Here is a 26,757-nt window from a genome sequence, read left to right as displayed (position 1 = left end):
AGATGGAGCAAGTGGGATGGGCAATGGCTGAGAGAGGCTTTTATTTTACATATACATTTAGATTAAATGCCTATGGAAGCATGAAATACAGGGGCTGTTGTGTTCTCATTTTATTGAAGAAAATAAGAAGTGGGTCACCTCCTCATATTCAGAGTCTGACTCTTCTATCAGAGGTGATGGTAATGTGAGTGAGGCAGATCCTTCACTAATCAATTTCTATAATAGCATAATTGTCATACATAATGTAATCTTTTGGTTTTAGAATTTCATAAATTGCAGTTCCTCATGCAATTCTGAAACAAAATATGATGTAGCCGGCAGAATTGAAATGGACCATAGCAATGTAATAGTTACTGATATACTAATTAAACTACTGCAATTTATTTTCTGTGGGACGATTTTCTTAAATCATATATTATTGGGATGTTTAAACTTTGGGAAACTACAAACATCTAGCACCCCCTGCTGGGAACTCATCTGTCATTTCTCAAAATTCTCTTCTTAAATGAAGCTCCAATTTCTAGTGTTCTGTATTTCCTAATAACAATAAAAACAACAAAACTAATTCAAACTTCATTTGTTGGTGTCACATGATCCTTCAGAAATAATTACATTTAAACATTCCTTCTTATCATCATCATTGCTAAAATCAGCTGTAATTTTTTTTTTTTTTTTTTTTTTTGTGGAAACCATAATCTACTACTATTCAAACGTTTGGTTTAAACAAACTTACTTTCTTACAATTCATCAAAGCATCCTGAAAAAAAGTATCATGAAGCAGTTTTCAACTACTGAACTGAATTCTCCAACTGTTTGATATTGATAAATGTTTCTCAAGCAGCAAATCAGCATATTACAATCATTTGTGAAAAAAATATTTTTAACTGAAGACTTGAGTAATGGCAGCTAAAAATTTGCTTTGCCAATTACATTTTAACATTTTTAATGCAATAAAAGTTTGTGTATTGACACATTTCACATTTTCTGGCAAGAACAAAACTGGAAAGAAACTGTTTCTTTTCCACCACTATTTTTCCATCAGATTAAATAAATGGGCTGCTGTTTAGCTGGACCTGTGTAAAGTTGTTGGAGTGCTAAGAACACCCTCATCCTCCTGTGACACAGACAGAGACCCTGGATGCTGGTTCGAGTGCAGAGAGATTCAGTGGTTGAGTCATCTGATGCTTCTATAATCCAGAATACCACACACTACGGGGAAAAGGATAAACATGATCCAACTGAAGCACGCCCAAATACATCTTTCCCCGGGTTCTCTTATATAAAAGCACTGATCTACAAAATGACAGCATGAAAGGACACAGTTTTGGTGAAAATGGATTTCTAAAGAGAAGCCAACTCAGTTGTTTCCACAGCAACAGGAGACTGCACAAACAATTTTGCGGTCCTCCAATGGTCCATCATTACTCAGCTGCACATGGCAGGAACAAAATACTACAAATAAATAGTTTTATGTTAGCAATTCTAGTAGATGTGTTTTGATTTGACTAGCCTTTATAGGATTTTCAAAATAATCACCATTGGCTCATACATGACAGTGATAGAACTAGAAAAATTGTGTTATAAACACAGACGTCCAAGTGAAGGGTTTATATTTCTTTTTTTTCACCAGTGCACATAAAATAAAGCAAAAATAAAGGGAAAACGAAGCCAAAGACAAAGATAGGAATTAACAAACATTTTATTAAAGAATAGGAAACCCAACTATCACCACAAGGATGTGTGTTAAAACAGTTCCACATCAACTTAACTTTTTTTTTTTAATCACCACCTGTAGCACATAATCCAGCAATATAAGTGTGCACAGTCAATCTTGCATATTCTAATCAAATCCGAATGATACAAAACCCTGTTGTGAAAAAAAAAAAGATGGCTGACGCATGAAGTAGCTCTTAAGTTATAACTTAAATATGTCTGAATTATTATTGGTCTAATATGATTCTTGACACAATTTACAAGAAAAACACGAGGAAAAGGATGTCATATTGGCTATTAAACATATCTGTTTCTAATTGCAAACAGCTTACAAAAAGATTAACTAGTAAACTTTTAACTGAGGGGTGACTCATGTTCATTCAATACGAGTATTCAATGGAACTGATTTATCAAAGAAAGTGAAACGGTTTTCTCAGAAACAACATCATGCTGGACTACTAAAAAGAGTTTTCCTAGAAAGCAGCCAAAGCCTTCTGAAAGCTTTCAAAGACTTCTTGTTCAGTAAGACTGCCGGAAAAATTATTATTGTTCAATTAGTGTAACAAACTGGAAGTCAGAGGTTCCTAAGGAGCAGAGCTCTGAGGGACGCGGCAATTATACACAATTAGTTCAAGTCTGCTGGAGTCAATCAATAAGGACAAATAGCTCTGTAACAGAGCAGTCTAACTGCAAGTCAGACTACATGCTCCATTACTTAAGAGTTGAACTAAGGAATATGAGGTGGAGCTCAATCACACACTGTCACCCAAATCCACCTCAGCCATATATGCATCCAGCTCTGCATCCATATGACTCTTGGTCATGGACATGTACTCATCCAGTTGTTTATCCAACTGCTCCCGAGAAGCAATCTGGGGGCTGCTGAATCTGGCTCGGCTGCACCTTGAATGTGCCCTACTGACAGACGTAAAACGGCCGGCCCCTGTGCAGATAAACCAGAGTTATTTCATAGTTAAAACAGAGTGATGGTTATGACTGCAAACATTTGCATGCACTGAATCCAATCGCATCACTTCAATGAGACAAGTGAGAGTGACAAATCTGCATGACATTCTTACAATATTAATAAAAAAATGTATTTTTGAGAGAAACATTTGCAAGTTTTTTAGTGCTCAGAGCTGCTGAGCAGAGTAAAAAATAATAATCAAGAAATCAGTTTATCTGCATTTGAAAAGAAATGGAACAAAGCCCATTTTTTTAAGTGTTTCCATAACCAGGTAAGTTACTGCAATCAGATTTACACATCAGCAACACTGTATAAGCAAGTATAAGCTGATCAGAAACTTTCCCAGTTACAAAGCAGTTAAATATGCTGGATAATTACTTCTATAATCTAATCAACAAGAGAACTAGTAAGATGGGAAAGTTTGCCAAACCTTGTGCTGTTCCTGGATGTGGCACCTGCCGCTCTGCATTTCCTTCTGAAGAATCCAGACATTAGGAAAGAGTTGCTAAGGTTGAATTGGAACAAAATCCCCAAATAATTCTGGTCTTAAATATAACATTTTCAGTGCAAAATGGAGCAATGGGGTTTTGATGGTGTTATTTTTGTTCGGCATAAAATTAATTATTAATAACCAATGTTTTACAGATGCAAAGATGGCAGCATTAAAGTTGCATATGTCTGGGGCCAAGCATTGAACTCATGCACCCCACATTTGAGAGAAATCAAGAAAAACTTGTGTAAGTTAAATTGATTCGATTTTCACTAGAATTAGACTTAATTAGTAAAGTGTTGCACGTTTTATTGATACAGAAATGAGTAGTTGTATTTTGTAAAAATGTCTGCAACTGCTTTTATCTCTTATTTAGAAGCACCACAATTTAACTGTCATCTGTTACATAGTGACTAATGAATGGACATTTAGAAGAAAGAATATTTTAAAAAGTATTCTTTGCACACTTGCAGTATTCACTCTTCATGGCCACTTGAACACTTGTCATGCAAGTAAACAAGTGGTCAAGTGCAAATACTGTTAAGTGTGGTTGTTGGGACAGGTTTGACAGACCTCTATGTTCTCACCTGTCTTTATAATGGCTCCTCCCCCTCTGTTTCTCACTGGTCCAGTCCAATTCACAATTCCTCCATGCTGTAGCTGGCTCCACCCCTTCTGATCACCTAGAGAGGAGACTAACCCTTGCTGACATCTTATGCCTGTACCCCAAAACTCATGCATGCGATATAATGTAATGCTGATGTTTATCTCATCTACTCTCTCACTCACTTCTCCTTGAAGAAAATCCTTTGACCAGTCCTCTTCTGCCACCGCCCCCTCTTCCCCTCTTTTGCCCCCGCAATTCCATCATGCCCCCTCTCCCCATGGGACAGCCTAGTCTCGCCTTCACGCTCACTTTGCACAGTTGATTATTTATATTCTGCAGAGAGGAAGAGTCACAGAAACTATTTAGTCTACTATCAGAGAACATCAGCTCTGAGAGTTCTGTATTTCGTCAAACAGAATGTGCCTGACAGATGTGTTATGAAGGGCGGCCAGCACAGTAGGTCTGTTGGCCATCTCCAGAGCCAGACGCTGGTTCTTCAGAGAGGCTGCAGTCTGCTGGTTCACTGCGGCTGTGATGTCCATCACATCTGCCGACTGATGCTTCAGCAAACCGGTGAAGCTTCAGGGAGGAGAATCACAACACATTACAGTGGAAACAAATGTATCTCTGAACTACATTTCGATAAAAGCAGGACTGCAAGATTAATTCTCACCGGTCATGCAGAGAGACGGTGCATGTGCTGTTCAGGATGATCTTTTGGGAATCCTGAGGATTCATTTTTGCATCCAGCTTGCTGTGTACAAGTCAGACTTTCAGACAAACATATGCTAAAAAAAAAAAAAGCAGAATCAGAAGTGAAACTAGTGTTGACAAATTACTTTACCCTACAGTCCTAATTCTAAGAGTATGTCTGGGTCTTGGCTAATTCAGCAGTCAACCGATTTGCTGAATTAGCATTTTAGATCTTGAATCTTGCAAGGAACAAAACTTAGCAAACATTTGAACGTGCAAAATTTAACCAAAGTCGCATACGTTCATATTTAGACTATAAAGATTAGACTATAAAGCCGCCTTTATTGATTTCCCACCATTCAAGTTAGCATCAATGCAGGCGAACAGCACAACGTGAAGTCGGATGTTTTGTGCCCAGGTGTGTAGAGTTTGGGACAGTCACAGTTAGAGGTTCACCCTCACTGAATATTTACCGCCCTCTACTGGACATAGAGCACATAGACACTACAATCCGCCTCAAAGAATAGCATTTCTTTTATTCTATTTTTAAATTAATTATTAAAATGTGATATGGATAATATTTTTGCATAAAGTTTTATTTTTTTTTAATTCACTATTGGAGTTATGTTAGATGTTTAAGCCTTGAGAGAAACTTTTATCTGTTGTGTATCATATTTAATTCACAATTGTACTGTAAAAAAAAAAAAAAAAAAAGGTTCATAAAGTTTTCATCAATCAAATTCAAAAACACCCAGTTAATGGTTTCTTATTGAGCCGTAGTATTATTATTCATGCATAAAATGAAATCTAAATGGATTTGAATAATCCTAAATTCAATTTAAGATGTTTTACCATACAAGTGAGCTGGCCAACCGGGTAAATCAGCCTGGTTTTTGAGCGGGGTTAGATCTTGGTACTTCACTACAGAACTTTAAAAGGATTTCGAGCAGCGACCACAATGTTCCTTTGAAAAGTTGTACTTTTTATTTTATTTTTTGCGAACCGATTTATTGCTTATTACTATTTGTTATGTTTGTTTTAGATTGCCTTACATTACATTACATTATTTAATTGTGGCCGTTGGTCTTTGTCTCCGTTTCAGATTTTAGTTTTACTGCGCTTTATTTTAACTCTACATTTGTGTCGCCAGGGGAGTTACCTCTCTCTCTCTCTCTCTCTCTCTCTCTCTCTCTCTCTCGAGCAAGTACCGCGAGCGAGTCAGACGTGCGCAGACATACACAGAAGAGTACGCACGTGACACCTAACTGCATTGTAAGTAGTCCTTTATATTGACTTACGTGGATTTGTTGTTTGTGTTTTATGTATTTAGTAACTAATAGTTGTGTCAGTAACTATATACGGTCTCAGAAAAAGTGAAACCGAATAAATACGTGTCTGAGTCAGGAAGTAACTGTTCGGCGTTTACCACATAAGTTGAGAGTGATGGACCTGTCATTTATTTGATATATCATATCAATTTATTTGTTTAGTAATAAGAATAGTTACATTGAATTGGAGTCTGTATTTTTATACTTAAACGTTGTTCTGTTTGTGTGTATCTGCCTGTTAAAAATGAAATTAAAACCTATTTTCTATATCACCTGTGCAGCAATGCTAGTCTGAATGCCCAGTTTTTTTATTGCTTTGAAGACTATATAGTTGCCCAAAAGTTTGTGGACAATGTTACCACACTTGAAAAGTTAGAAAATCAACTTTTTGTGAAATGTTTCGAGTGAAAACTGTGCTTGTTCTTTCATTTTCTTTTAAACATTTCCCACATGATTTGTTTTATATCCAGTGCCATGACATTCATACAGTTTTAAGTGTTGCTGAAGTGCCCAGGCCACATTCATGTACCATTTTGTCTTTGCGTCTCTTCTTAATTAGTGGGAGCAGAATGTCTGTGAATGCGCCCAACAGCAGTGATGCATGTTTAAGCATCGTTCACAGCCTGATGTGCCACCGTCAGGGAGGAGAGAATGAGACCTTCGCCAAACGTGCCATCGAAAGCCTGGTGAAGAAACTCAAAGAAAAAAGAGACGAGCTCGACTCCCTCATCACTGCTATCACCACAAATGGAGTTCATCCAAGCAAGTGTGTCACCATACAAAGAACGCTGGACGGACGTTTACAGGTCAGAGCACTACTGGCCCACACCATCTGTTTTTGACACGTATTAATCATACTTAATCAAAATCAGACAACGTGTAATCTGGAGTAACAGTTCACAGTATGTAAGACCATGCTAAACAAACGTCTACCCTGTTGAAATCTAGTTAGCTATGTCAATTCAGCTGGAATGGAGCTGGTCTGTCTGGTCAACCAACATATCCATGTGAAACTTAACTGCTAACAGGATTCATCCACAACTGGTCAGTGACTTTTGATGATGCTGGTTGACCAAGGAAGCAATTTAATCTAGTTAAGAAGTCTGATAAGGAGACAAGCATCCCAGCATTAAAAACAAGTCACATACGAGCCAGTGTTATCATTTTGAACTAAAACTTACACTACTTTTAAAATTGTTAACCAAGGATTAAATAAAAATATGAAATAAAACACTTTTAAAAAAAAAATACAAACTTATAAATGTTGTCTTAATTAACTGAAATAAATTAGAGTAACAGAGTGAAATTAGAGCAGTAGATTGAAGTACTAAAATGGTTAAAGTGGAAATAAAATTAATTTAAACTATATAGATATAAAAAAATATATATGAATGCTCTAATAGTGAATTAACACTGAAACTTGAATGCTAAGCAATGCTTCAGGGTATTTCAGCAGGGTAATGGATTGTATACCAGACTGTAGGTATCATCTTACTCATAAATAGTCTGTTATTATGGAAAAGAGCAATAATTTTTCAATGTTAATTATTTCTCTGAATGTGACTGACATTGTGTAAACAGGATATGTGGCCAGTTCTCCACTTCAAATGAAATCTGAACATAAACAATATCAAATAAAGCTCCCGCATGTCAGCGTTAATTACATGTCAAAATACAGAAAAAGACACTGCAATTTTTTCCTAGAAGGTTCCACGCTGCTTCCATGACAGACGTGACTTCACTTGTGTCATGTACATTATAATGAATTTTCAAGAACATAATTAACTGAACTAGATTCACTTTAAGAGCCAGTCAACCAAAAAAGCCTGCATGAACACTTTTACCAACAAATAAACAGCCCCATCATATCGTAATGTTTTTTTAATAAACTGTGACATTTTGTTATGTGATCAGTTTTCACATTTAAAGACCAAAAGTCTGGCAGACTTTCACCTCTGCTGCATTTATAACCATCCGAGGAGGAGAATCGAGGTGTGAGCGATGTTAACGTGGAATCTTTTCTCTCAAAATAGTAATTTCATGATTTGAGAGAGAAGAGAGACCCGTGGAGAGCGAGACAGAGAGTTTTCCCTTCCCCCAGCTGTAGACGGGGAGAGAGGCGGGTGGAGGGCAAGGAAGGGTTGTTTTGTCTGAAACACAGGAAAGGGGCGGGGCCAAGCTTAAGCCTGTCTGTCTCTCAGTCTGTGTATGTGGGAGCGAGACGTCAGTATTTGAAGCATGAGTGCAATGTGTTCAAGTAGGACATTTATGCAACCAGTTCTAAATGCATGTGTGCATCAGTATGGAGTTGAGCTGAACTTTTCATGTCAAGCACAGCTATTAGGGTTTATTAGTGGAGAAATGCAGTGTTTATGAAATTGAGAGAGTTCTGAGAGTTTAATATGGTGATCTGTCTTTGTGTGAGTTTGTAAAACGTAATGGGTTTGGCAGTGGACCAGCTCTGTCTCTGACTGTGCGCCGACTGTCTCCGCTTTGACTGGCTCAGGAAGGTCAGTCTCCTGGGTGGAGAATTGTAAGTCATTCCAATAACAAATGAGGTCACAATGTTGCCACTCACACATGATTAAGAGAAGATGTTCTGACACCAGAGTCAGATGTTTCTCTGTACTTTTTATCTTCTGTGATCTTTTCTGATAGAGCATCCCTGACTTCAGACCTGTCCATCCATCCAAAAGTTAGACCATTCTTAACTCTTTGTCTAGTTAATATTGAATATGAATGAATTGTGAAGTAGTATCAAAAGCTCTTTAAATCCTTAGAATCAAAATTTAGATGTATAGCTTGCCTTGTTTAGATACAACAAAAATGTCCTCAAATGATCTTATCTGATGTTATCTAAATATATAATACAATATAATTAATATGTTAACTTATCTCTAAAACATATTTTATTTAAAACTAGAAATAAAACTAAATAGAACTGGAAAAATGTGTACAAATATAGACCACAATGCAGAAGTTTTGGGGTAGTAAGATTTTAATACAGTTAGATTGATGCAATAAATTGACAAAAAGTGAAAATAAAGAAAAAAAAAACATCTTACATTTTTATTTTTATTTTCTATACATACAAAATGTATGAATGTATCTTGAGCACCAAATCAGCATATTAGACTGATTTCTGATGTCTAGAGCAGTTGCTGCTGACAATTCAGCTTTTCCATCACAGGGATCATTACAATAACAGATTATTAAATTAGAAAACAGTTATTTTAAATTGTAAGAATATTTCTTAGTATTACTGTTTTAATTGAGTTTTATTGAGCTGTTTTTTTTTTTTGCGTATAAGGGACTCACCCCAAACTTTTAAACGGTAGAGGCATAAAGAACATTTTAGCTAATTCACATCTGAATAAATAATGACATTAATAGTAACTATTATTTTGAGCCCTAACTTTCACATTGGTTTTATATTTAAGGTATATTAAACAGAGATGAGAGAAAATGATTGTAACATTTTCCAGTTGTGTTTTTACAACACATTACAGCATCAGTCTACTATTTCGTTTGGCAAAAACTGTAACAAGCTCATCTATTTCTAAGCCATTAGTTATGTCTTTCTCGTGAGCCAAAGTCATCAAAATCATTTTTCTCTCAGAGAATAGTTCTTTGGAATGGTGTTAGGACTCAGGACATGGTTGAGAATGAATATGATACCGAGGATAAGCGATTATCAGTGCATGCACTCCAGAAAATGCTGGGGTCAGTGCAGTAATAATAACACTTAATAGATAGGAGATCAAAATGATGAACAAAAATTTCAACAGAATATAGAGAAGTCAGTAGGTAAAAAATCAGCAGGTCTTTTCTTTGCCGAGTGTTCATAACTCAATTGCATGTAACTTAAACGAAAGAACATGCAAGTCTCAGATACAGTTAACAACCACATAAAGCTGTGATTTTAACGGTCTTTAATTAAGAATACATAATAATGTCACTACATAGTAATGTTGTGATTACTCCTCAGGTGGCTGGGCGGAAAGGTTTCCCTCATGTCATATACGCTCGTCTGTGGCGATGGCCGGACCTTCACAAGAATGAACTCAAGCATGTCAAGTTCTGTCAGTATGCATTCGATCTGAAGTACGATAACGTGTGTGTGAACCCCTACCACTATGAGCGCGTGGTGTCCCCTGGGATTGGTGCGTATCTAACTAAAAGCACGAACTATGAAACTAACTAAACATTTTTCATTACTTTTACCACAAGGAAATATTTTGATAAATAACATGCAATGAATGTTTCACTCTATATTTTTTCTTTCTTCTCAGTTGGATTCAGTTTACCAAACACAGGTGAGTGGAGTTCTGAGTAAATAGTGGAGGACATTAGCACTTGTATTTCTTCTTCACATGTGAAAATATCTCAAGCATTCATCCGGGCTAATTGATGATGGCCCTGATTGCTGCGCTGCTGGCAGCCAGCCTTTAATCAGACAGAGACAGCCAGAAAATGTGTCAGATCAAGACATGCAAGGACTTGCCTTGCAGTGAAAGAGACAAACAGGGACAGGAGTTTGGAGAGGAGCTCAAAGATGTTTTGACACTCGTTCTCATCCCTTAGGCAGGCTGATAAAAGAAGAGCACATACATGACTGCATCCAGATGGAGGGTCCGTCGAGTATGACCTTACAGCGAGACCATCACCCTCCAGATCACTACAGCCCACAGCCGCTGAGACTGATGTCCCCAGAGCCGCCCCAGCGGACCACTTCCTCGGTCACTCTCTACCCCAGCCTGCCCCTCTCTCCATCCTGTAAGTACAGCAAAGCAGTACAAAGTACAAAAAGGTTTTGTTGCAAAGCGGTGTTGGCAGTGTAATCATAAAAATGAATGTAGTAACTATGTTTCAGTGCAATTGAATGATTTGAACTAAAAACAAATCTAATTGCATTAAAGGGGATATTTAATAAGCTTTTCTTTATTCAGTCATTTTTATTACATTATTTTTTATATTTTTTATATTGAGACAGTAAAACATTATTGATCTTGTTCTCTCTCTAAAGCAAGTGCATCCAGGTTGTCAATGCAGGCAGAACATCCTGAGGGACTGTTACAGATCGCATCCCCAGCGGGACGTGCCTTGACCTCCAGCTCTCCACCTTCCACCCCAACACACAGTCACGCACCCACACACAGCCAGCCTTCTTCCCAGCAGCCCTCTGTCAGCCAGAGTGAATACAGCACCTCAAAGCACACGCAGACACAGGGAACTTACCACAGTGAGTTCTTTTTATAAATCACATAGGGTCATGTACTGACCATTGACCTTGTTGAATTTTATACCATTGACCTTGTTGAAGACTTTACAAGTTGTGTATGTTTGTAAGGCAGTTCATCTGTATGACATTATCAGTGAAAGACCGATATATGAAATCAGTTAAATATTATATGTGTTTTTTTTTTTACATATCAGCAACAACCTGGACAGGGACCAGCACAGCCTCCTATACTCCTGCTGGACCACAGCAGAATGGACGGAGTCATCAGCAAACCCCTTCCCCTCACACTAGCCACTTCTGTATGTACACTTACATGTTTCATGTCAACACATTTCTGTAAAATATAGATAATAATCGTAAAATAATTTTATAATTTCAAGTAAAATATATAAATGCATAATATATATATATATAATATATTGTAACAAGCAGTCCACTGATGGTGAATTCAAGAACTTAAGTGCAGCTTTATTTAAAAAATAATCCAAAATACTAACATAATCCAAACAGACTTGACTTGACTTGACTTGACTTGACTTGACTTGCCTTGACTTGGCTTGGCTTGGCTTGGCTTGGCACGAACAGACTTGACTCACCAACCGCTGGTTACAACATCAATACTCAACAGGAGTCAATGGCAACATGAGAGCTATGTATATCAAACAACATGGGTCACATGACAAGAACCAACCAAAGAGAGACAGGACACATCACAACCAATGAGAACTTAAAACATGAACCAAAGAACCAATAGCAGGATAACATGAGGGTAAGGGAATCACATGACTAGACAGGACAAGGCAAAAAATATCAAAATTAAAAACAAGAAAACATTGAACCAGAAACAAAGCCATATATATATATATATATATATATATATATATATATATATATATATATATATATATATATACATACATACATACATACATACATACATACATACATACATACATACATACACATACATACATACATACATACATCTTCCCCAGCTCCACCTGTATAGATCTGCTACAGGTTATTTTATATGCTATATTTGTGCAGCAACAGTATGTCTTAAATACTCACAGCAACGTATCACTGTATGCATTGGCAGTAGCAAGTTCAGCAATAACCAACAGGAATAACCAACAGCAGCAATAATCCAGCAGCAGCAGCATAGCAGATCTATTCCGCCGAGACCAAATATGTTAACACTGTCATATCCATTACAATGCTAAAATTTTCTGAGAGTTGTCGTTCTAGAAATAGTATTATATAATAGAAATGAATTTATGCATCTCACTTTCATCTTTATCGTCATTGTATCATTTTGTTTTTAATTGTGTTAATGTTATTTTTATACTGTTATTAGGGTCTCAGCATCACACACCAGCCTCATACCCTCAACCAGTTTCTAACCATCCAGGTACAACACACACACACACACACATACACACACAAACACATTTACATAAACCACACTATGTATTAAATTATTGTGTCATTTGTTTGTGCACTGCAGGCCCAGAGTTCTGGTGCTCAATCTCTTACTTCGAGATGGATGTGCAGGTCGGGGAGATGTTTAAAGTTCTGGCCAACTGTCCTGTGGTGACAGTAGATGGATATGTGGACCCCTCAGGTGGGGACCGCTTTTGTTTGGGTCAGCTCAGCAATGTTCACCGAACTGATGCCAGCGAGAGGGCACGGTCAGTGTGCGTTCAACATAATTCTTATACACTTTCATCCATCGCTGGAGATTCAAGCTTTTGAAAACCTGACATCCGCCCAACAGGCTTCACATTGGTAAAGGTGTTCAGCTGGAGTGCCGTGGAGAGGGGGACGTGTGGATGCGTTGCCTAAGTGACCATGCTGTATTCGTGCAAAGTTACTACCTGGACAGAGAGGCAGGGAGAGCGCCAGGGGATGCTGTTCACAAGATCTACCCAGGAGCCCTCATTAAGGTACATGATGAAAGAGTAATGACATCACTCTTTAGCACTGATTTCTTCTTTGCAATTAAATCAGATGTCAAAACCAGGGGAACAACTTTGGGCCAGACAACTCTTAATGAAATTGTTCCAGAAAGCAAGCATAATCAGTAAAGTTAAGCATAAAGTTGTAGACGAGGACTAAAATATCTGGATCAGTAAGTGTTTGTGAACTAAGAGCAGTTTATTCCCCTTAGGTGTTTGATCTTCGTCAGTGTCACAGGCAGATGCAGCAGCAAGCAGCGACTGCGCAGGCAGCAGCGGCTGCACAGGCTGCAGCAGTGGCTGGGAACATCCCGGGGCCTGGCAGTGTTGGAGGAATCGCTCCAGCCATCAGTGAGTTGCTGGTCCCAAAAACACAGATTTTCCAGTTCAATGTGATCACTATTTGAACAATCTTGTTAACTTTTCCTAAAACCCCAAGACTGTGTTGTTTACTCTGTGTTGCCAGTCTTTCCTAAACTGCAGTGCACTGAATATAAATCCCCACAGTAAAACAAGTAATTTATCAGATTTTATAGTGTGAATTGAACGTGATGTGATGAAAAACATGTGTACAACATAATAATGCCAATGCAGTTCATTTAGAGAATCAATAATATACGGCATGACCAGTGTAGTTTGATTCATGACCAAATTATTCTTATAAACTATTTATATTTAGTGAATCAAAAACTTACAGCACAACCAGTGTATTTTGATTCATAAAAAAAGTACTTTTGTGAACTGGTTCTTTTTAGTGAATAAAAACTTTCAGCATGACCAGTGTATTTTGATTCATGAACAAATTACTTTTATGAACTGGTTCATTTTAGTGAATCAAAAACATACCAGGTTAGTCCTATTCACAAACTCTTGTCTCTTTTGAAGTAGTCCTTTTAACAAATGATTTAAAAGACTCATACTCCTCTATTAATTAAATAGAAATTGAATGGCATAGTTTGGATACTCCTCTACAAATTTTGTCATTAATCACTTATCCCCATGTTGTTCCAAACCCGTAAAGGTTTGTTCGTCTTCGGAACACAATTTAAGATATTTTGGATGAAAACCGGGAGGCTTGTGACTGAGTGTGATTGTCCCATAGACTGCCAAGTAAATTGCACTGCCATGGTCCAGAAAAGTTTGAAAAGCATTGTCAGAATAGTCCATCTGCCATCAGTGGTTCAACTGTAACGTTATGAAGCGAAGTGAATAGTTTTTTGTATGCAAAGAAAACAAAAATAACAAATTTATTCAACAATTAATCTCCTCTGTATCTCTCTGCATCACCGTGGTACCATTTTGGAGAATATCTGCTGAACGCAACCAGCTTACGCTCTTCTGTCAGCTACGCTGAACTGATGCGCTGTTTCCATTCAAATTAAAGCATAAATACATGTAGAAAATATATCCTTTTGTTGCGGCTGACACAAAAGAGCGTAAACTGCTTGCGTTCAGCAGATATTCTCCCAAATGGTACTACGGTGATACAGAGAGATACAGAGGAGATTAATTGTTGAATTTTTTACTTTAAAGCTTTTACGGGTTTCATATTTCAAATTCCAAAATTGTACTTGTTTCCTGTAATGCACAACACACTCTTCCTCATTCTCGTTCACAGGTCTGTCGGCGGCTGCTGGAATAGGTGTTGATGACCTGAGACGTTTGTGTATCCTGCGGCTGAGTTTTGTAAAAGGCTGGGGACCCGACTACCCTCGACAGACCATCAAACAGACACCGTGCTGGGTGGAAGTTCATCTACACCGTGCCCTGCAGCTGTTGGACGAGGTCCTGCACACCATGCCCCTCGCTGACCCCGGACCTGCCAACTGACCCACAGACTGCAAAATAGACAAGACCTGTCACAAAAACAGGGAGGACGACAGACAGAGAGAAAGAGATACACACACCTACACAGGCAAACAGTGACTCATAGTACCACATACACACATAAGCCTTCACACACACTGTCTTTCCACAGCCTTGGCCAGCAAAGTGCCTCTGAACTGACCAGTGTTTAGTCCACTCTTGGGACTGTTGACCTGGTTGTCATGGTAACACAGACCAAAGGCCCTGCTGATGAGTTCACACTAATGGAGGTCCAGAAGAGGTGAAAGAAAGTTGGTTAAAAGGGAGAGAAAGATTCATGTGATAACACGATTAATATGCTTAATCCTCAGAGACCCAGGAATAGATATTAATGAGATTTTTAACCCTTTAACATGTCTGTAGAAAGCCAGTGGTTATAAAGACTGCTTTGGTATGGCAAAATTTAAATAAAGGTATAATTTAAAACAAAATGTTGCCAAAACATTTAGGGTTGTGAAATTTCACTATTTTTCAAAACACTAAATGAAAGTTTTGAATTGACATCACAATTCGAAAAACAATATATATCAACTAGTCAACCAGCAAGGTTAAGAAGTAATAAATATTCATATTAAAGTGTATGCAAAGTGCAGTGTGTGTGTGTGTGTGTGTAACTGGTTATTATTTAATTGCTTTAAACAAACATTGCAGTTCTTCTGGGTCTCTGAGGGTTAAAGCTCTGACTCGATCTGATGTATCATAGTTCTTAAAAGTGTCAGCTGATCTGAGTGCTGAGTGCAGGCAGGATGTCCGGGAATAAATGCATTTATAAACGGCAGGACAGTAGAAGTGCTGTATTCTACAAGGCAGTATATTTTATCTGAAAAATCTTGAAATGAGACCAAAGACTTAATGAAGTGAGGTCAAAGAATCTGCAGTTTTAATGACATTTAACTTATGAATGCCATAATAGTTTACAATTCAGTGATACAGAGATAAAAGTTTTGATAACAGTGGGATTTTTGTCTGCTAGGCTATACATGAGAGAGATATTAAACAGTGCTGTGTGTTAAAACAGTCTGACACTTCGTACATGCAGAAAAGCATTTATAAGCCTTTACACTGATTTCTGGACACCTAGTGTTTTTTTTTTTTTTAAGTATTGCATTCCCTCATATGCTGCTTTGCATCTGAAGTTTTAGCTTTTTTACAAACTGTATTTAATTCAAGGTTTCTGTGAGAGGATGTGCTATATTCTGAATATATTCATGATAAAAGTGAGTTAGGCAGGACGCCTCCTAGTGATGGGTTTCCTAAATTATTTTTGCCAAATGCCTTTTATTTTTGTAGGATGTAGGTTCCAGGACCCTTATCCAACGCTGCTTCAGCCGTAACTGTAAATACAGCATGCACTCGAGTGCCTTATTGCTTCCATAAAACAATCACTACAAAATAAAAACACTAATATCCTAAATTCATTAGGCAGCATTTGTCCGCTATAGAAGATATATTACATCTGGCATAATATAAAAACAATCACAGAATAGCAACTTTCTTGGTACGTATATCACCCTTCTGGCCTCATGGGATAGCAAAGGGTCCATAGGTTGGGAATTACCCAACTTTTTTTCAGCCGAACCCCTTTGACCTTAAATATTTACTTGAAGTACCCGCTGAGATTTTAAGTTAATATTTCAATTATTTAAGAACACGTTTGCATGGTTACAGTTTTCTGTTAACAGTTAATGGTCACATGACATGCAAGTAAACAAATAAAATATGTAACCCTTTTAGTAACTTATTTGGATTGTTTGGAAAACCCTGAAACTGTATCATGAATAGGCCTATTAGAATTTTGGACTTCTTGCTTATTTAACATAATGCCTTTTGCATAGGTAAGTATTCATATCCACATAGGCTATGTGTTTTCTCATTTATAACTGCATGTAATCTTTTTTAAAAAAATACTATGTGATTATATTATATACAAAGTAGATGTAGCTGTTACCAAAAAACAAAACAAAAAAAAAAACATATTTTTTCAGTAGGATCATGAGTTATTGTTGCAATTTATTAATTTTCGTTGGATATGAAGTTGATGGAAAATACAGGAGTGTACGGTGTTGGGATGCTGTCAATGAATTGCGCGCTGCTGGTGGGCGGTACTTCGTTCAGACTGACGCAGTGCATCCTTCAGCGCGCAGCATCCGACAGCAGCCTGGACCGAGGACACTAGGACACCGCGTACCGTGGAGATGTAGCCATGAATCATCCACATTATATCAGCTAAACGAAGGACCATCGACATTTATAGTTTTTTCCACTGCTGTTATCCGGATCGCAGTCGCCCAACCCGCAAAATGGCTGAGATCACAGAAATAGGCGCGGCGTACGGTGAGTATAGCGCAGGCCTGAGCCTTCCCGATACGCCTGAGATATGAATGTTACGCATTATGGATACATTTGACATGGTTAAGATAGCGCTCATTTATGATGTGAGATTTTGGACAGCGCTTGGTCAGTTTCTTAAATCAAGACTACAACCACCATCAGTATAGGCTGTTGTTCATTCATGCAGTGATTCGTTATATTGTGAGTGTTTGTGAACGTCGCCATGTTGCAAAAGTGTTTAAATGGAGAGATGGGAGCAGGAATGACGTGATGTCTATCCCGGGCTGGACCCGAAGGCTCTTTGTTTGTTAATAACGCACCACTGAGATTACAGCCTCCACCCATGTCTTCAAAATCACCTGCCAAACTATAGGGGCTAGTTGTCACACGGGAATTTATTACAAGGGCTCCATCTAAGTAACTATAAGGTTTGGGTCAAAAGCACAATTATGCAGGTTTATGAGGTTTCCTGTGCTCGTTCCAATAATTTAGCTTAAAAACCCTCTTATAGGAACAGTTTAACCTCAAATGAAAATGTCATTCTTTTACACACCCTTATGTCCCATAGCTTATTATTTATTTTGTCAAAAAAACATTTTCATCAAAAATACATTTTTGTTTTTTAAATCTTTGGCTATTTTTTGACAGGTGCCATTTAGGGAAGTCGTTCTCAACCTCTTAGGCTCCAAAACCCCTGTTTTCTGCAGCAATATTTAGAGACACCATGTTTTTTCCAGTCTTTCATTATTTCCAGTATACGTAATAAAGACAGAGTTTTTTAAAGTGTTGTATTTTGTTCTGTACCCACAATATTTACTCAAATATAATATTTTAGAGTTTGACACAACTCAAAAAATGTATAGCCTATTCCTCATTTTAAAAAGAATTTCCTAAAACTTTACTAATTATACTCCTTTATATATCCATGGTTTTTTTTGGACAGTGAAAACTCTGGTTCTTCTTCAAAAAAAGCAAAGCTGTTATTGAGAGTATTTCTTAAAATATATATTTTAAGAAATATAATATATATGTATATATATATATATATATATATATATATATATATATATTATATTTTAAGAAATACTCTCAATAACAGCTTTGCTTTTTTTGAAGAAGAACCAGAGTTTTCACTGTCCAAAAAAACCTTTAAAATAAGCAACAAAAAAAAGTTTTAAATAATATATGCTAAAACAACTGAAATATACATATATATATTTCAGTTGTTTTAGCATATATTATTTAAAACTTTTTTTTGTTGCTTATTTTAAAGGTTACTTTAATGCCCCTCTGGGCCCCAGCTCTGTGGTTTAGAGTGTTTGTGGTGTTCAGTGTGAACAGACAGTATAAGTGTTGAGCATAAGAGGGTCTTCTCGTCTCTTTCAGATGTATAGTGATGGGGTAATGATGGGAGTGGCATAAGGTTTTTTTATTTTTATAAATAAAACTGGTATACAACAAAATACAATGGGAGTTGTGTAAAAACATTTTTTTTTTAATCTGAATTACACAACTGATTTCCTCTCCACAACACCTGAACTAAGACAAAAGGACAGTTTTAGTAGAGAAGGACAGTTTTAGTAGAGAAGCTGAAAACGGAGTATGTTGTTCTCTGTTTTACAGTATATGTTTCAGTTTAATTGCTAAACTGATACAAAAATCATTATTTTTAAAGAAGTTTAATTTTTAGGGCTAATGTTTAGGCATAACTGTGTCGTGTCTGAGAGTGGGGGATAAAGTGACGGAAAGAAGTGTCCTCAGATCTGAGGCCAGTACCAGCTGGCACCACAGTGCCCACCTCCATCTGCCATGAGCCTCCGAGAGACATTTACTCTCCAGACACAGCTTCTTTGCCCACTCTCACTGTGGGCTGTACATGTATTCAAAGAGCAGGCACCATGTGCTTTGGATGATGTGCAGAGTCGTATAGGATTTATGCTATTTGACCTTGTTTAGAATCCTGTAGGACAATATTGAGTGTAGGACAATATTTTTTTACAATGGTGGATCTTATCTTGTTTGAGATACAACCAGCTAATCTGTGATTCATTATTAATTAATTAAAATGCTTTGGGAAACAGCTCTTCCTGTTAAACGACAGACTTCTCTTTGTTGATTTTTGCCCGACTTTTCCAATCATTTAGTCAGCTTTCTCACATTTGACTGCAAACATGATTCAGATTTGCCTCCATCCAATCAAAATCCAAAGCACTGAACCAAGTCCCACCCTACAAGTTTTATCTCTTCGATAATCCGTTTCACTTGAATGTACATCACGATATGGAAGAAATATGCCACTACTTTCATTACATAACGACTTTAAATGGGACAAGATGAAGGTTTTTCTAAATGTTTTTGCTGCATCATTCTGGTATGACATATGCACACTGAGACCACAGTGCTGGAATAACTGGCAGTACTAATTTCTGTCAGGGTTGGTAAATTAATGTCTTGAATTGATTACACCGCAGTAGACAGTATTGTGTATTGCCTTTTTCTGTTATGGGAAAGTCAGAGCACACATCCTTTAACTCATCGTCCTCAGCCACAGACAGAAACTTCAGAAAGATTCATTCTTTTCATCTGAAGGATCTTACAGTCTATTAATTGTCTTCCTCAAGGGCATAACATTGATAGGGCATTTTATTTGCAACCCTCACAGGTTTCTTCTTCCTGCAGTGTTTTAACTAGCATTGAGTTCATCATTAAGCTACCAACACTCTAGACTGATGTATCTCTGGTTTTTGATGTCTGATCACTCTATCGTGTTCACAGTCTAGACACACCTGTCAGGACTCTAAAGGGATGTTATTTTGACTTATATCCTGAGAAATACTGAGTTTGCCTAGAATTTAGTCAATGAGATGTTTTTGAGAGGTAAGAGGCTTTTGTACTGTCGGTACATTGATTAAAAATGTAAGCAAAAGTTGTGTACATGTGTGCGTGAGCTGGTTGTCAATCCTCTTTGTTTCCATGTGCTTTTGGTTCATATGAGTACAGTATATGCCCCATGGGATGTTTCCAGGCAGGCAATTGGAGCAGCTGTTTTTTCGGAGCCTGCCAAGTCTTGCATCATCTAGCAAGTGGGGTGAGGGTCTTTGGGTGGGGTTGGGTGAGAGTGATGGAGCAAAGAACAACAGACTGGGTGGAGCGCTGGCAAATATCTTTTTCTGTCTGCCTCATGCTGTTCATTTTGGCTGTAGCTCCATCATGCTGTTCCTTCTGGGCTGTGATGACTAGACTCCTCTACGTATTAGATTTTTTGCTGCCTTCTCTTATTTTCTGAATCTTTGTCTTCATCACAAAATTGCCACTAGAACTGCTGAGCTAACATCTGATCTCATAAGTTAGGTCACTTTGACCTTCTTACGTTGCTAATGTAACACACCATTGAATGCCTTTAGACCCCATTGACAATGGCCAACACTCTGATACAGCTTTTACACAGAACCAAGTGTAAATACACTTAGGCAAGAATTTTCAATATTTCATAGCTGTGTTGCTGTGAGACCGGATGCAGTCGTCGCTGTGTGGGATGACTGTGTTCCTCTGCATGTGCGGGTGGAGTGGGCAAGAAGTAGATATAGAGCGAGTCTACTGTGAGTTTGTCAGTGTCTGCATGTTCCGAGCTTTTATTCTTTAACCAAAAGCTTTAACAAGAAAGACTTGTTTATTCTTTACGATTTAAGCTTGTGAACATCTTCAGGTATGAATATGCTGTGGGTGAATGTAGATGGATGTGAGTTGTTTTTCAGTCAGTTTACTCTTCTGTCTCTGTTTTTTCTTTAGATATGTCCCCAGTGCTGGCGGGGTTTATCGGTGCCGGTGTGTTGGTCGTTGCAATCATTGCATTAATCTTTGTGTGGACTTGCTGTCAGAAACATTACAACAGGACGAACTACAAGCTCCATGGAATCCAATCGGAACAAAGTGATCCTCTCACAGACCCACCGTACAGGTTTATTCACATGCTGAAAGGAATGAGCATCTACCCCGACACGCTTACCAGCAGCAAGAGGATCATACGAGTGGCACGCCAGGCCAGATCCCAGACCACCGACGGGGCTCAAAGCAACAAGGGCCGCCCAGTGGTGCTGGTAGATATGGATTCGGCAGCAGAAAGCGGCCTGCTGGGAGAGAAACAAATGCAAATGAGGCTTGGGGAAAGTGGCCATGAGGTTCCCAAGCTGGAGAGGGAACTTCCTGTGCATGCGGATTACTCCTGTCTGGACAGCAGCTCTGCCAGCAGCAGTCAGACCTCCAGTACTACAGTTTCCAGCACAGCTACACCCTTCACCCCTGCAGAAGAGCCCAGCCGAGGAGATCTCAGCATCGCAATCGATTATAACTTCCCTAAAAAGGCCTTGGTGGTCACCATTCTGGAGGCTCGGGGGTTACCGGCCGTAGAAGGCCATGCGGGCAGTGCCGACCCCTATGTGAAGATGACCATTCTCCCCGAAAAGAAACATCGTGTTAAGACTCGGGTCCTGAGGAAGACTCTGGAACCTGCGTTTGATGAGACCTTCACATTTTATGGCGTGCCGTACAGCTCCCTGTCGGATCTCACTCTGCACTTCCTGGTGCTGAGCTTTGACCGGTTCTCACGAGACGATGTGATCGGGGAGGCGATGGTTCCACTGGCAGGTGTGGACCCGAGTACAGGCCAAGTTCATATTACGCAACAGATCACAAAGAGAAGTATGCAGGTGAGAAAGAGCACTGAGCCAAAACTCGGTCTATACCATAGTACATTGTTCAAATACAGATTTTGACTATATTGTATTGCACAATGCAATGCATTATATACATGCAGCATGAAAAAGAAAAATGTAAACCAAAAGTAAGAATTTTTTTATTTATAATCAGTGTTGGGAAAAGTTTATTTAAAAGTAATGCACTAAAAGATTGTGTTATTCCCTAAAGAAGTTACTTAATATGTTGCTTAGTTACCTTATATGACAAGTAATGTGTTGCATTACTTTTGCGTTACTTTTTAAATCTGGGCTGAGCTTGCTTGTTTTTAATATAAAATGTTATATTTTTGGCAAATATTAAATCAAATTACAATTTTAAATAATGAATGAAACAAATGTTATATTTATCTAAAGTATTTTTTCCTTATTAGTATGGTTAGGGTTAAATGAAATACATTTCGCTAGCGTAAACCATCTTTTGCTATTAAAAAAGTACTGTCAGGATTTACTAAAGACGCACAATGAAGAATTAGCAGTAAAAAGTCAAGTCAAAAAAGCATGTCTTAAACTATTTGCGCTGTGCTTGGTATATTGCTTTGGTCATTATGTAAATAAGATGTTGCGGATAGGCGGAGCGTGTATAAGGCTGGGGCCTAGCCTTCCCCTAACCATGAGGATTTGGAGGAAGAATGCCACTAAATATAACAATTATTTCCTGCTTTCAGTTTGCCCTGGCATTGTTTGACTGATTCAACTGGGTTCTTTTTATAAGTCTGACACTTGTATGAGCTCAGCACTGAATCACCGTGCATCACTGTCTCATCCTCCTACTGCAGTTTGTAGTCATTGATAAATGCACTTATCCTCCTGCTCTCTGAGTGGGTTTAGATGATGCGTAGACAATCCAGTTGGCACATACATGAAAGCCTCCTCGTGCCTCCACAGAACCTAAGCTGCGAAGATAAACAGAAAACAAGTTTATAACAAGTCATCAGCTCACTCAGTTTGTACTTGTTTTTAATACATCTGATCAGTTCATGTGCTAAAGAGCTATCGCATTATCACTTACCTGCTAATGCGGCAGTTCTTCCAGTGCTACTGAGGTGCTTAGTGAACCTAGGGTAATGTAGGGGTACTGTAATTTTGATTCAAGCCAAAAGAGGTCTATTCAATAGTGTTGAATAATGTTTTAAACCTTTGTGTCTGTGTATTTGAATTCCTGCAGTGTGTGAGCCATGGAGAGCTGCTGGTCTCTCTTTCCTATCAACCTGTTTCTCACAGACTGAGTGTGGTGGTGTTAAAAGCAAAACACCTTCCGACACTGGACATCACTGGCCTATCTGGAAGTAAGTGTACATTTATAATATTTTTTTTATAACACTTGTTGAAAGGTTTTGGGATCAGTATGTTTTTTTTAATGTTTTTAAAGAAGTCTCTTATGCTCACCAAAGCTGGATTTATTTGCTAAAAAAAATAAGTAAATCTGTATTTTATGAAAAACAATTTAAAACGTAATTTCTTCCTGTGTTTGCAAAGCTATACCAGAGCTATTACTCTTGTATAAAATTTCTGAATCAAAAGTACTGATATTTAAAAAAAAAATAAAAACAGACACTACAAAATAAACTTTTGACAGTCAAATAAACACAGTGAATATTTAACAAATTATAAAAAAATTATAATACATTCAATAGATGTAAAATAGAATTTTTATATCTCACCTAAGTATCTAATGTAATGACCCATTGTGTGTCCCAGATCCGTATGTGAAGTTGAATGTGTTCTACGGCCACAAGCGCATTGCGAAGAAGAAAACGCATGTGAAGAAATGCACACTCAATCCAGTCTTTAACGAATCCTTCATCTATGACGTGCCGGCTGAGTTGCTCCCAGACATCTCTATTGAGTTCCTAGTCATGGACTTTGACCGCACTACTAAAAACCAGGCCTTGGGACGCCTGGTACTCGGCGCAAACAGCCCCTGCCCCTCGGGAGCAGCCCACTGGCAGGAGGTCTGCCAAAACCCAAGGCGCCAAATCTCAAAGTGGCACACGCTCAACGAATATTAGAGCTTCACCACAATCTCTGCGCACACACGCTCAAACACAGGCACACAGGAAACAATAACGAGAGAGAGAGTTTTGGGAAAAGATGCCTTTATGTTATCGTCACTACATGGAAGGTAACTGATTATCAGGAGGACTTGTAAAAAAAAAAAAAAAAAAAAAGACTTAAGCCATCTTTGTTAATGCGATGATGGGCTTCAGAAATGAATCTTTTTAAAGTGCACATTTAGTTTCTCACTCAGATGCTCACATATAAACAGACATACACACGTACACACCGCCTGAACACAAACATACATGAGAAATAATAAACGAGACCAAAATAATAAAAAAAAACATATTGACTGTTAGGAATTTATGAGGTTTGGGATTCTGTAACTGTCCTAATAAATCTTAACGCATGTCTGGACGCTCCATATTCCACTCCAGAACAGGACATTGTGTGGATTTGCGAAGCTGGCCCACATTAAACTTCCGGGAGTTTGTGGGGGAGTTTGTTTTAAAGGAGCTTGTGACGAGCATCTTCTGAAATGTACTGATTCTCCACTGTCTGAGAAATGCACTGAAGTGAAACAGGTTGTAAGATCTACGCTGAAGTATAAATTGTTCTGTTATGCTTTGGCTGGAGATGTTTTGGAGATTCCCGCTGTGTCACTTTCTCCACAGCTACAAGTTGAGTCATGTGATTGTACAACAATAACCCTATTGGCAGCACTTTGGGCCTGATTTATTGCTTGTGCAATGATTTCATCATGTACTTTGAATAAATCTGGCCCTGAACAACTTCATCTGCACTGCTATGCTACAAACGCACTCTGAATGTCACTGTCTGAATGAATTTCATACACCACGGCTTTACTTCACATAAAACAGTGGCTCAGTGTTTCATAGACTGTACTACCCAATGTCATCAGATTGCCTTTTTAATGTGGATTGGATTCACTTTCATTTTAAATCCTGTGTGATATAGTGATAGACAAAGAGGTGTGTTCGTAGTTTGGAGCGGGAAAGCTCTGATGTATTACGGGGTCGTTCTGAGCCCTCTTGTGTGATGTTTGGGAAATGGAAGGATATATATAGCGTTTTATCATTTATAGTTCATAAAGTCAAGGGGGAAGATATCTCCTTCACCTCAGTTTCACTCTCATGGTTTGCCAGTGTGCCTGCCGATAGCTGGGGCCTTTATCTCTGATTGGTGCTCCTCACTGTTCATTTACCAAGCCTGAGGTCTGAATCTGGCATACCGTATACTGTATTTCATATGGCGTTAGAATTAAGATTTTCAGACCAAAAATCTGGGGGGAAAAATTTAATAAATACTGGAAACAAATGACGTTTATCTCCATTAACGATTCTTTCATGTGCAATTTTTGCTAACATTGAATTAAAAAAATTCGGACCATATAGTGTGACCAGTGTAATATGAATCTCAAATAAATAATAAGTCCGGTATTTTTAATGAATCAAAAACATACAGCATTTTAGTGCGACTCCCAAAAACAACTCTAATTAGGCAGTTTCTACAGAATAAAAATCATTTAGCACAACCAGTATACTAGTATTACAGAACAAATTAATCTAATGAGTCAGTTCTTTTTAATGTTTTGAATACACAACACAACTACATTACACTCTCCTAAAAATAATGGTTCTTTATTGGCATTGATGGTTCCATGAAGAACCTTTAACATCCATGGAACCCTCAATTGCAGGAAGGTGGAAAAATGTTCTTTAGATTATTAAAATGATCTTTACATTAAGACATTTTTTTTCTTTTTAGAAATGTTCACTTGAAGGTTCTTTGGGGACACAAAAATGGTTCTTATATTGCATTGCTGCAAAACCTACTTTTGGAACCTTCATTTTGAAGTATATGACAACATGTAGTTACTGGTTGTGTAGTTTAAAAATACATATAATGTGTTTTGTTAATAAAGTAAATTGGAACCAAAACCTTTACATTATTTTAGATTTCCTTTCCAAATAGGAAATATGCCCAAGATTCAGGAGACCCAGCAGAGCAGGGACAATAGCAGATCTGTTAAACACAAAATGTCACTTCCTATACATATATCCAGACATTTCTAATCAATTCTCCACATATTAGCCTCTAGTGCTCAGCTGGTTGTGCGGCACATAGTTTGTCTATCATAGAGATGTTAAGATTCTAAACTGTAATTCTGGATGGAAAAATGCTTCTTTCCATTTAAGCTTTTAAAATACTTAAGCCACACTCCATGTATAAAAGCTCACCCTATCCACCCAGTAATGTCTCTCTTATAGAAGATAATTTGTGTGTGGGATCACTGGTATGACAAAATGGTAAGATATTAAAAGATTCAATCCATGTGACAAACAACACACAGGAGAAGAAAAAAACAATAGATTAAAAAATTATACATAAAAAAAAATCATATGTGACCTATATACAATCACTTTGGTGTTCAAAAATTAATTGGCAGGACAAATTATTGTATTAGTGCAAACTAAAAACAAATCTTGTGACTATGACATATACTGTACTGCAAAATGCTGTGAGATCTCTGCTAATGTTACACACACACTTGTATGTTAGTGTTTTTAACACCCACTGAATGTGCAAAATAAACGTGTTACACAATTGAATTCTCTCTCCTCAAGTATATTTTCAATCCAGTGTCTAAATTATTTGGATATTTTCAAAATGTGCTCACGGGTCATAATAAAGAACCTTTGGAAAATCTTAATATGCCAATATTATAGTGCCTTAGTAAATGAATGGTATTAAAGCTAAACCAAAGCAAATATCTGCGGTGTGAGCAG

At 37.8% G+C, this 26,757-nt stretch overlaps 3 protein-coding genes across 4 annotated transcripts; 2 read left to right on the top strand and 1 right to left on the bottom strand.

The window, feature by feature from the left end:
- Nucleotides 1-1,681: 1,681 nt before the first annotated feature.
- On the bottom strand, nucleotides 1,682-4,962 carry chtopb (chromatin target of PRMT1b). Of its 2 annotated transcripts, none has more exons than XM_052579014.1 (7): nucleotides 4,827-4,962; nucleotides 4,451-4,565; nucleotides 4,206-4,356; nucleotides 3,960-4,110; nucleotides 3,758-3,865; nucleotides 3,111-3,155; nucleotides 1,682-2,656 (listed from the first exon to the last, which is right to left on the bottom strand). In XM_052579014.1, exons 2-7 carry the CDS (start codon nucleotides 4,513-4,515, stop codon nucleotides 2,466-2,468), a joined length of 711 nt encoding a protein of 236 aa, XP_052434974.1. In that variant the 5' UTR covers nucleotides 4,516-4,565; nucleotides 4,827-4,962; the 3' UTR covers nucleotides 1,682-2,465. The 2 variants fall into 2 exon arrangements, with proteins under 2 accessions (XP_052434974.1, XP_052434975.1); XM_052579015.1 differs by having other exon boundaries at nucleotides 3,758-3,853.
- A 701-nt stretch (nucleotides 4,963-5,663) lies between these two features.
- LOC127975090 (mothers against decapentaplegic homolog 4) lies at nucleotides 5,664-16,605 on the top strand. The gene is made up of 12 exons (XM_052578868.1): nucleotides 5,664-5,742; nucleotides 6,358-6,604; nucleotides 9,787-9,961; nucleotides 10,091-10,114; nucleotides 10,383-10,574; nucleotides 10,825-11,040; nucleotides 11,235-11,339; nucleotides 12,398-12,451; nucleotides 12,548-12,731; nucleotides 12,818-12,986; nucleotides 13,211-13,349; nucleotides 14,617-16,605. The coding sequence occupies exons 2-12, from the start codon at nucleotides 6,368-6,370 to the stop codon at nucleotides 14,826-14,828; spliced, it is 1,707 nt and encodes a 568-aa protein (XP_052434828.1). The 5' UTR covers nucleotides 5,664-5,742; nucleotides 6,358-6,367; the 3' UTR covers nucleotides 14,829-16,605.
- Nucleotides 16,606-16,975: 370 nt separating this feature from the next.
- Nucleotides 16,976-26,580, top strand: syt11b (synaptotagmin XIb). Its single transcript, XM_052578869.1, has 4 exons — nucleotides 16,976-17,198; nucleotides 20,985-21,901; nucleotides 23,115-23,235; nucleotides 23,648-26,580. The coding sequence occupies exons 1-4, from the start codon at nucleotides 17,165-17,167 to the stop codon at nucleotides 23,956-23,958; spliced, it is 1,383 nt and encodes a 460-aa protein (XP_052434829.1). The 5' UTR covers nucleotides 16,976-17,164; the 3' UTR covers nucleotides 23,959-26,580.
- The last annotated feature ends 177 nt before the right edge of the window (nucleotides 26,581-26,757 follow it).

The sequence above is a fragment of the Carassius gibelio genome, chromosome B16 (genome assembly GCF_023724105.1).
Source record: "Carassius gibelio isolate Cgi1373 ecotype wild population from Czech Republic chromosome B16, carGib1.2-hapl.c, whole genome shotgun sequence".
NCBI lineage: Eukaryota > Metazoa > Chordata > Actinopteri > Cypriniformes > Cyprinidae > Carassius > Carassius gibelio.
Note: the sequence above shows the minus strand (reverse complement) of the source record. Positions and strands in the feature narration are given on the sequence as shown.

Coding starts and splice junctions, on each gene's coding strand:
- syt11b (XM_052578869.1), top strand. CDS start 17,165: ATGGCTGAGATCACAGAAATAGGCGCGGCGTACG. Junction 21,902..23,114: donor TCACAAAGAGAAGTATGCAG/GTGAGAAAGAGC, acceptor GAATTCCTGCAG/TGTGTGAGCCATGGAGAGCT. Junction 23,236..23,647: donor CATCACTGGCCTATCTGGAA/GTAAGTGTACAT, acceptor TGTGTGTCCCAG/ATCCGTATGTGAAGTTGAAT.
- chtopb (XM_052579014.1), bottom strand. CDS start 4,515: ATGAATCCTCAGGATTCCCAAAAGATCATCCTGAACAGCACATGCACC. Junction 4,111..4,205: donor CCGCCCTTCATAACACATCT/GTCAGGCACATT, acceptor TCCTCTCTGCAG/AATATAAATAATCAACTGTG. Junction 2,657..3,110: donor ACATCCAGGAACAGCACAAG/GTTTGGCAAACT, acceptor TTATCTGCACAG/GGGCCGGCCGTTTTACGTCT.
- LOC127975090 (XM_052578868.1), top strand. CDS start 6,368: ATGTCTGTGAATGCGCCCAACAGCAGTGATGCATGTTTAAGCATCGTT. Junction 10,115..10,382: donor ATTCAGTTTACCAAACACAG/GTGAGTGGAGTT, acceptor CTCATCCCTTAG/GCAGGCTGATAAAAGAAGAG. Junction 12,452..12,547: donor ACCAGTTTCTAACCATCCAG/GTACAACACACA, acceptor TGTGCACTGCAG/GCCCAGAGTTCTGGTGCTCA.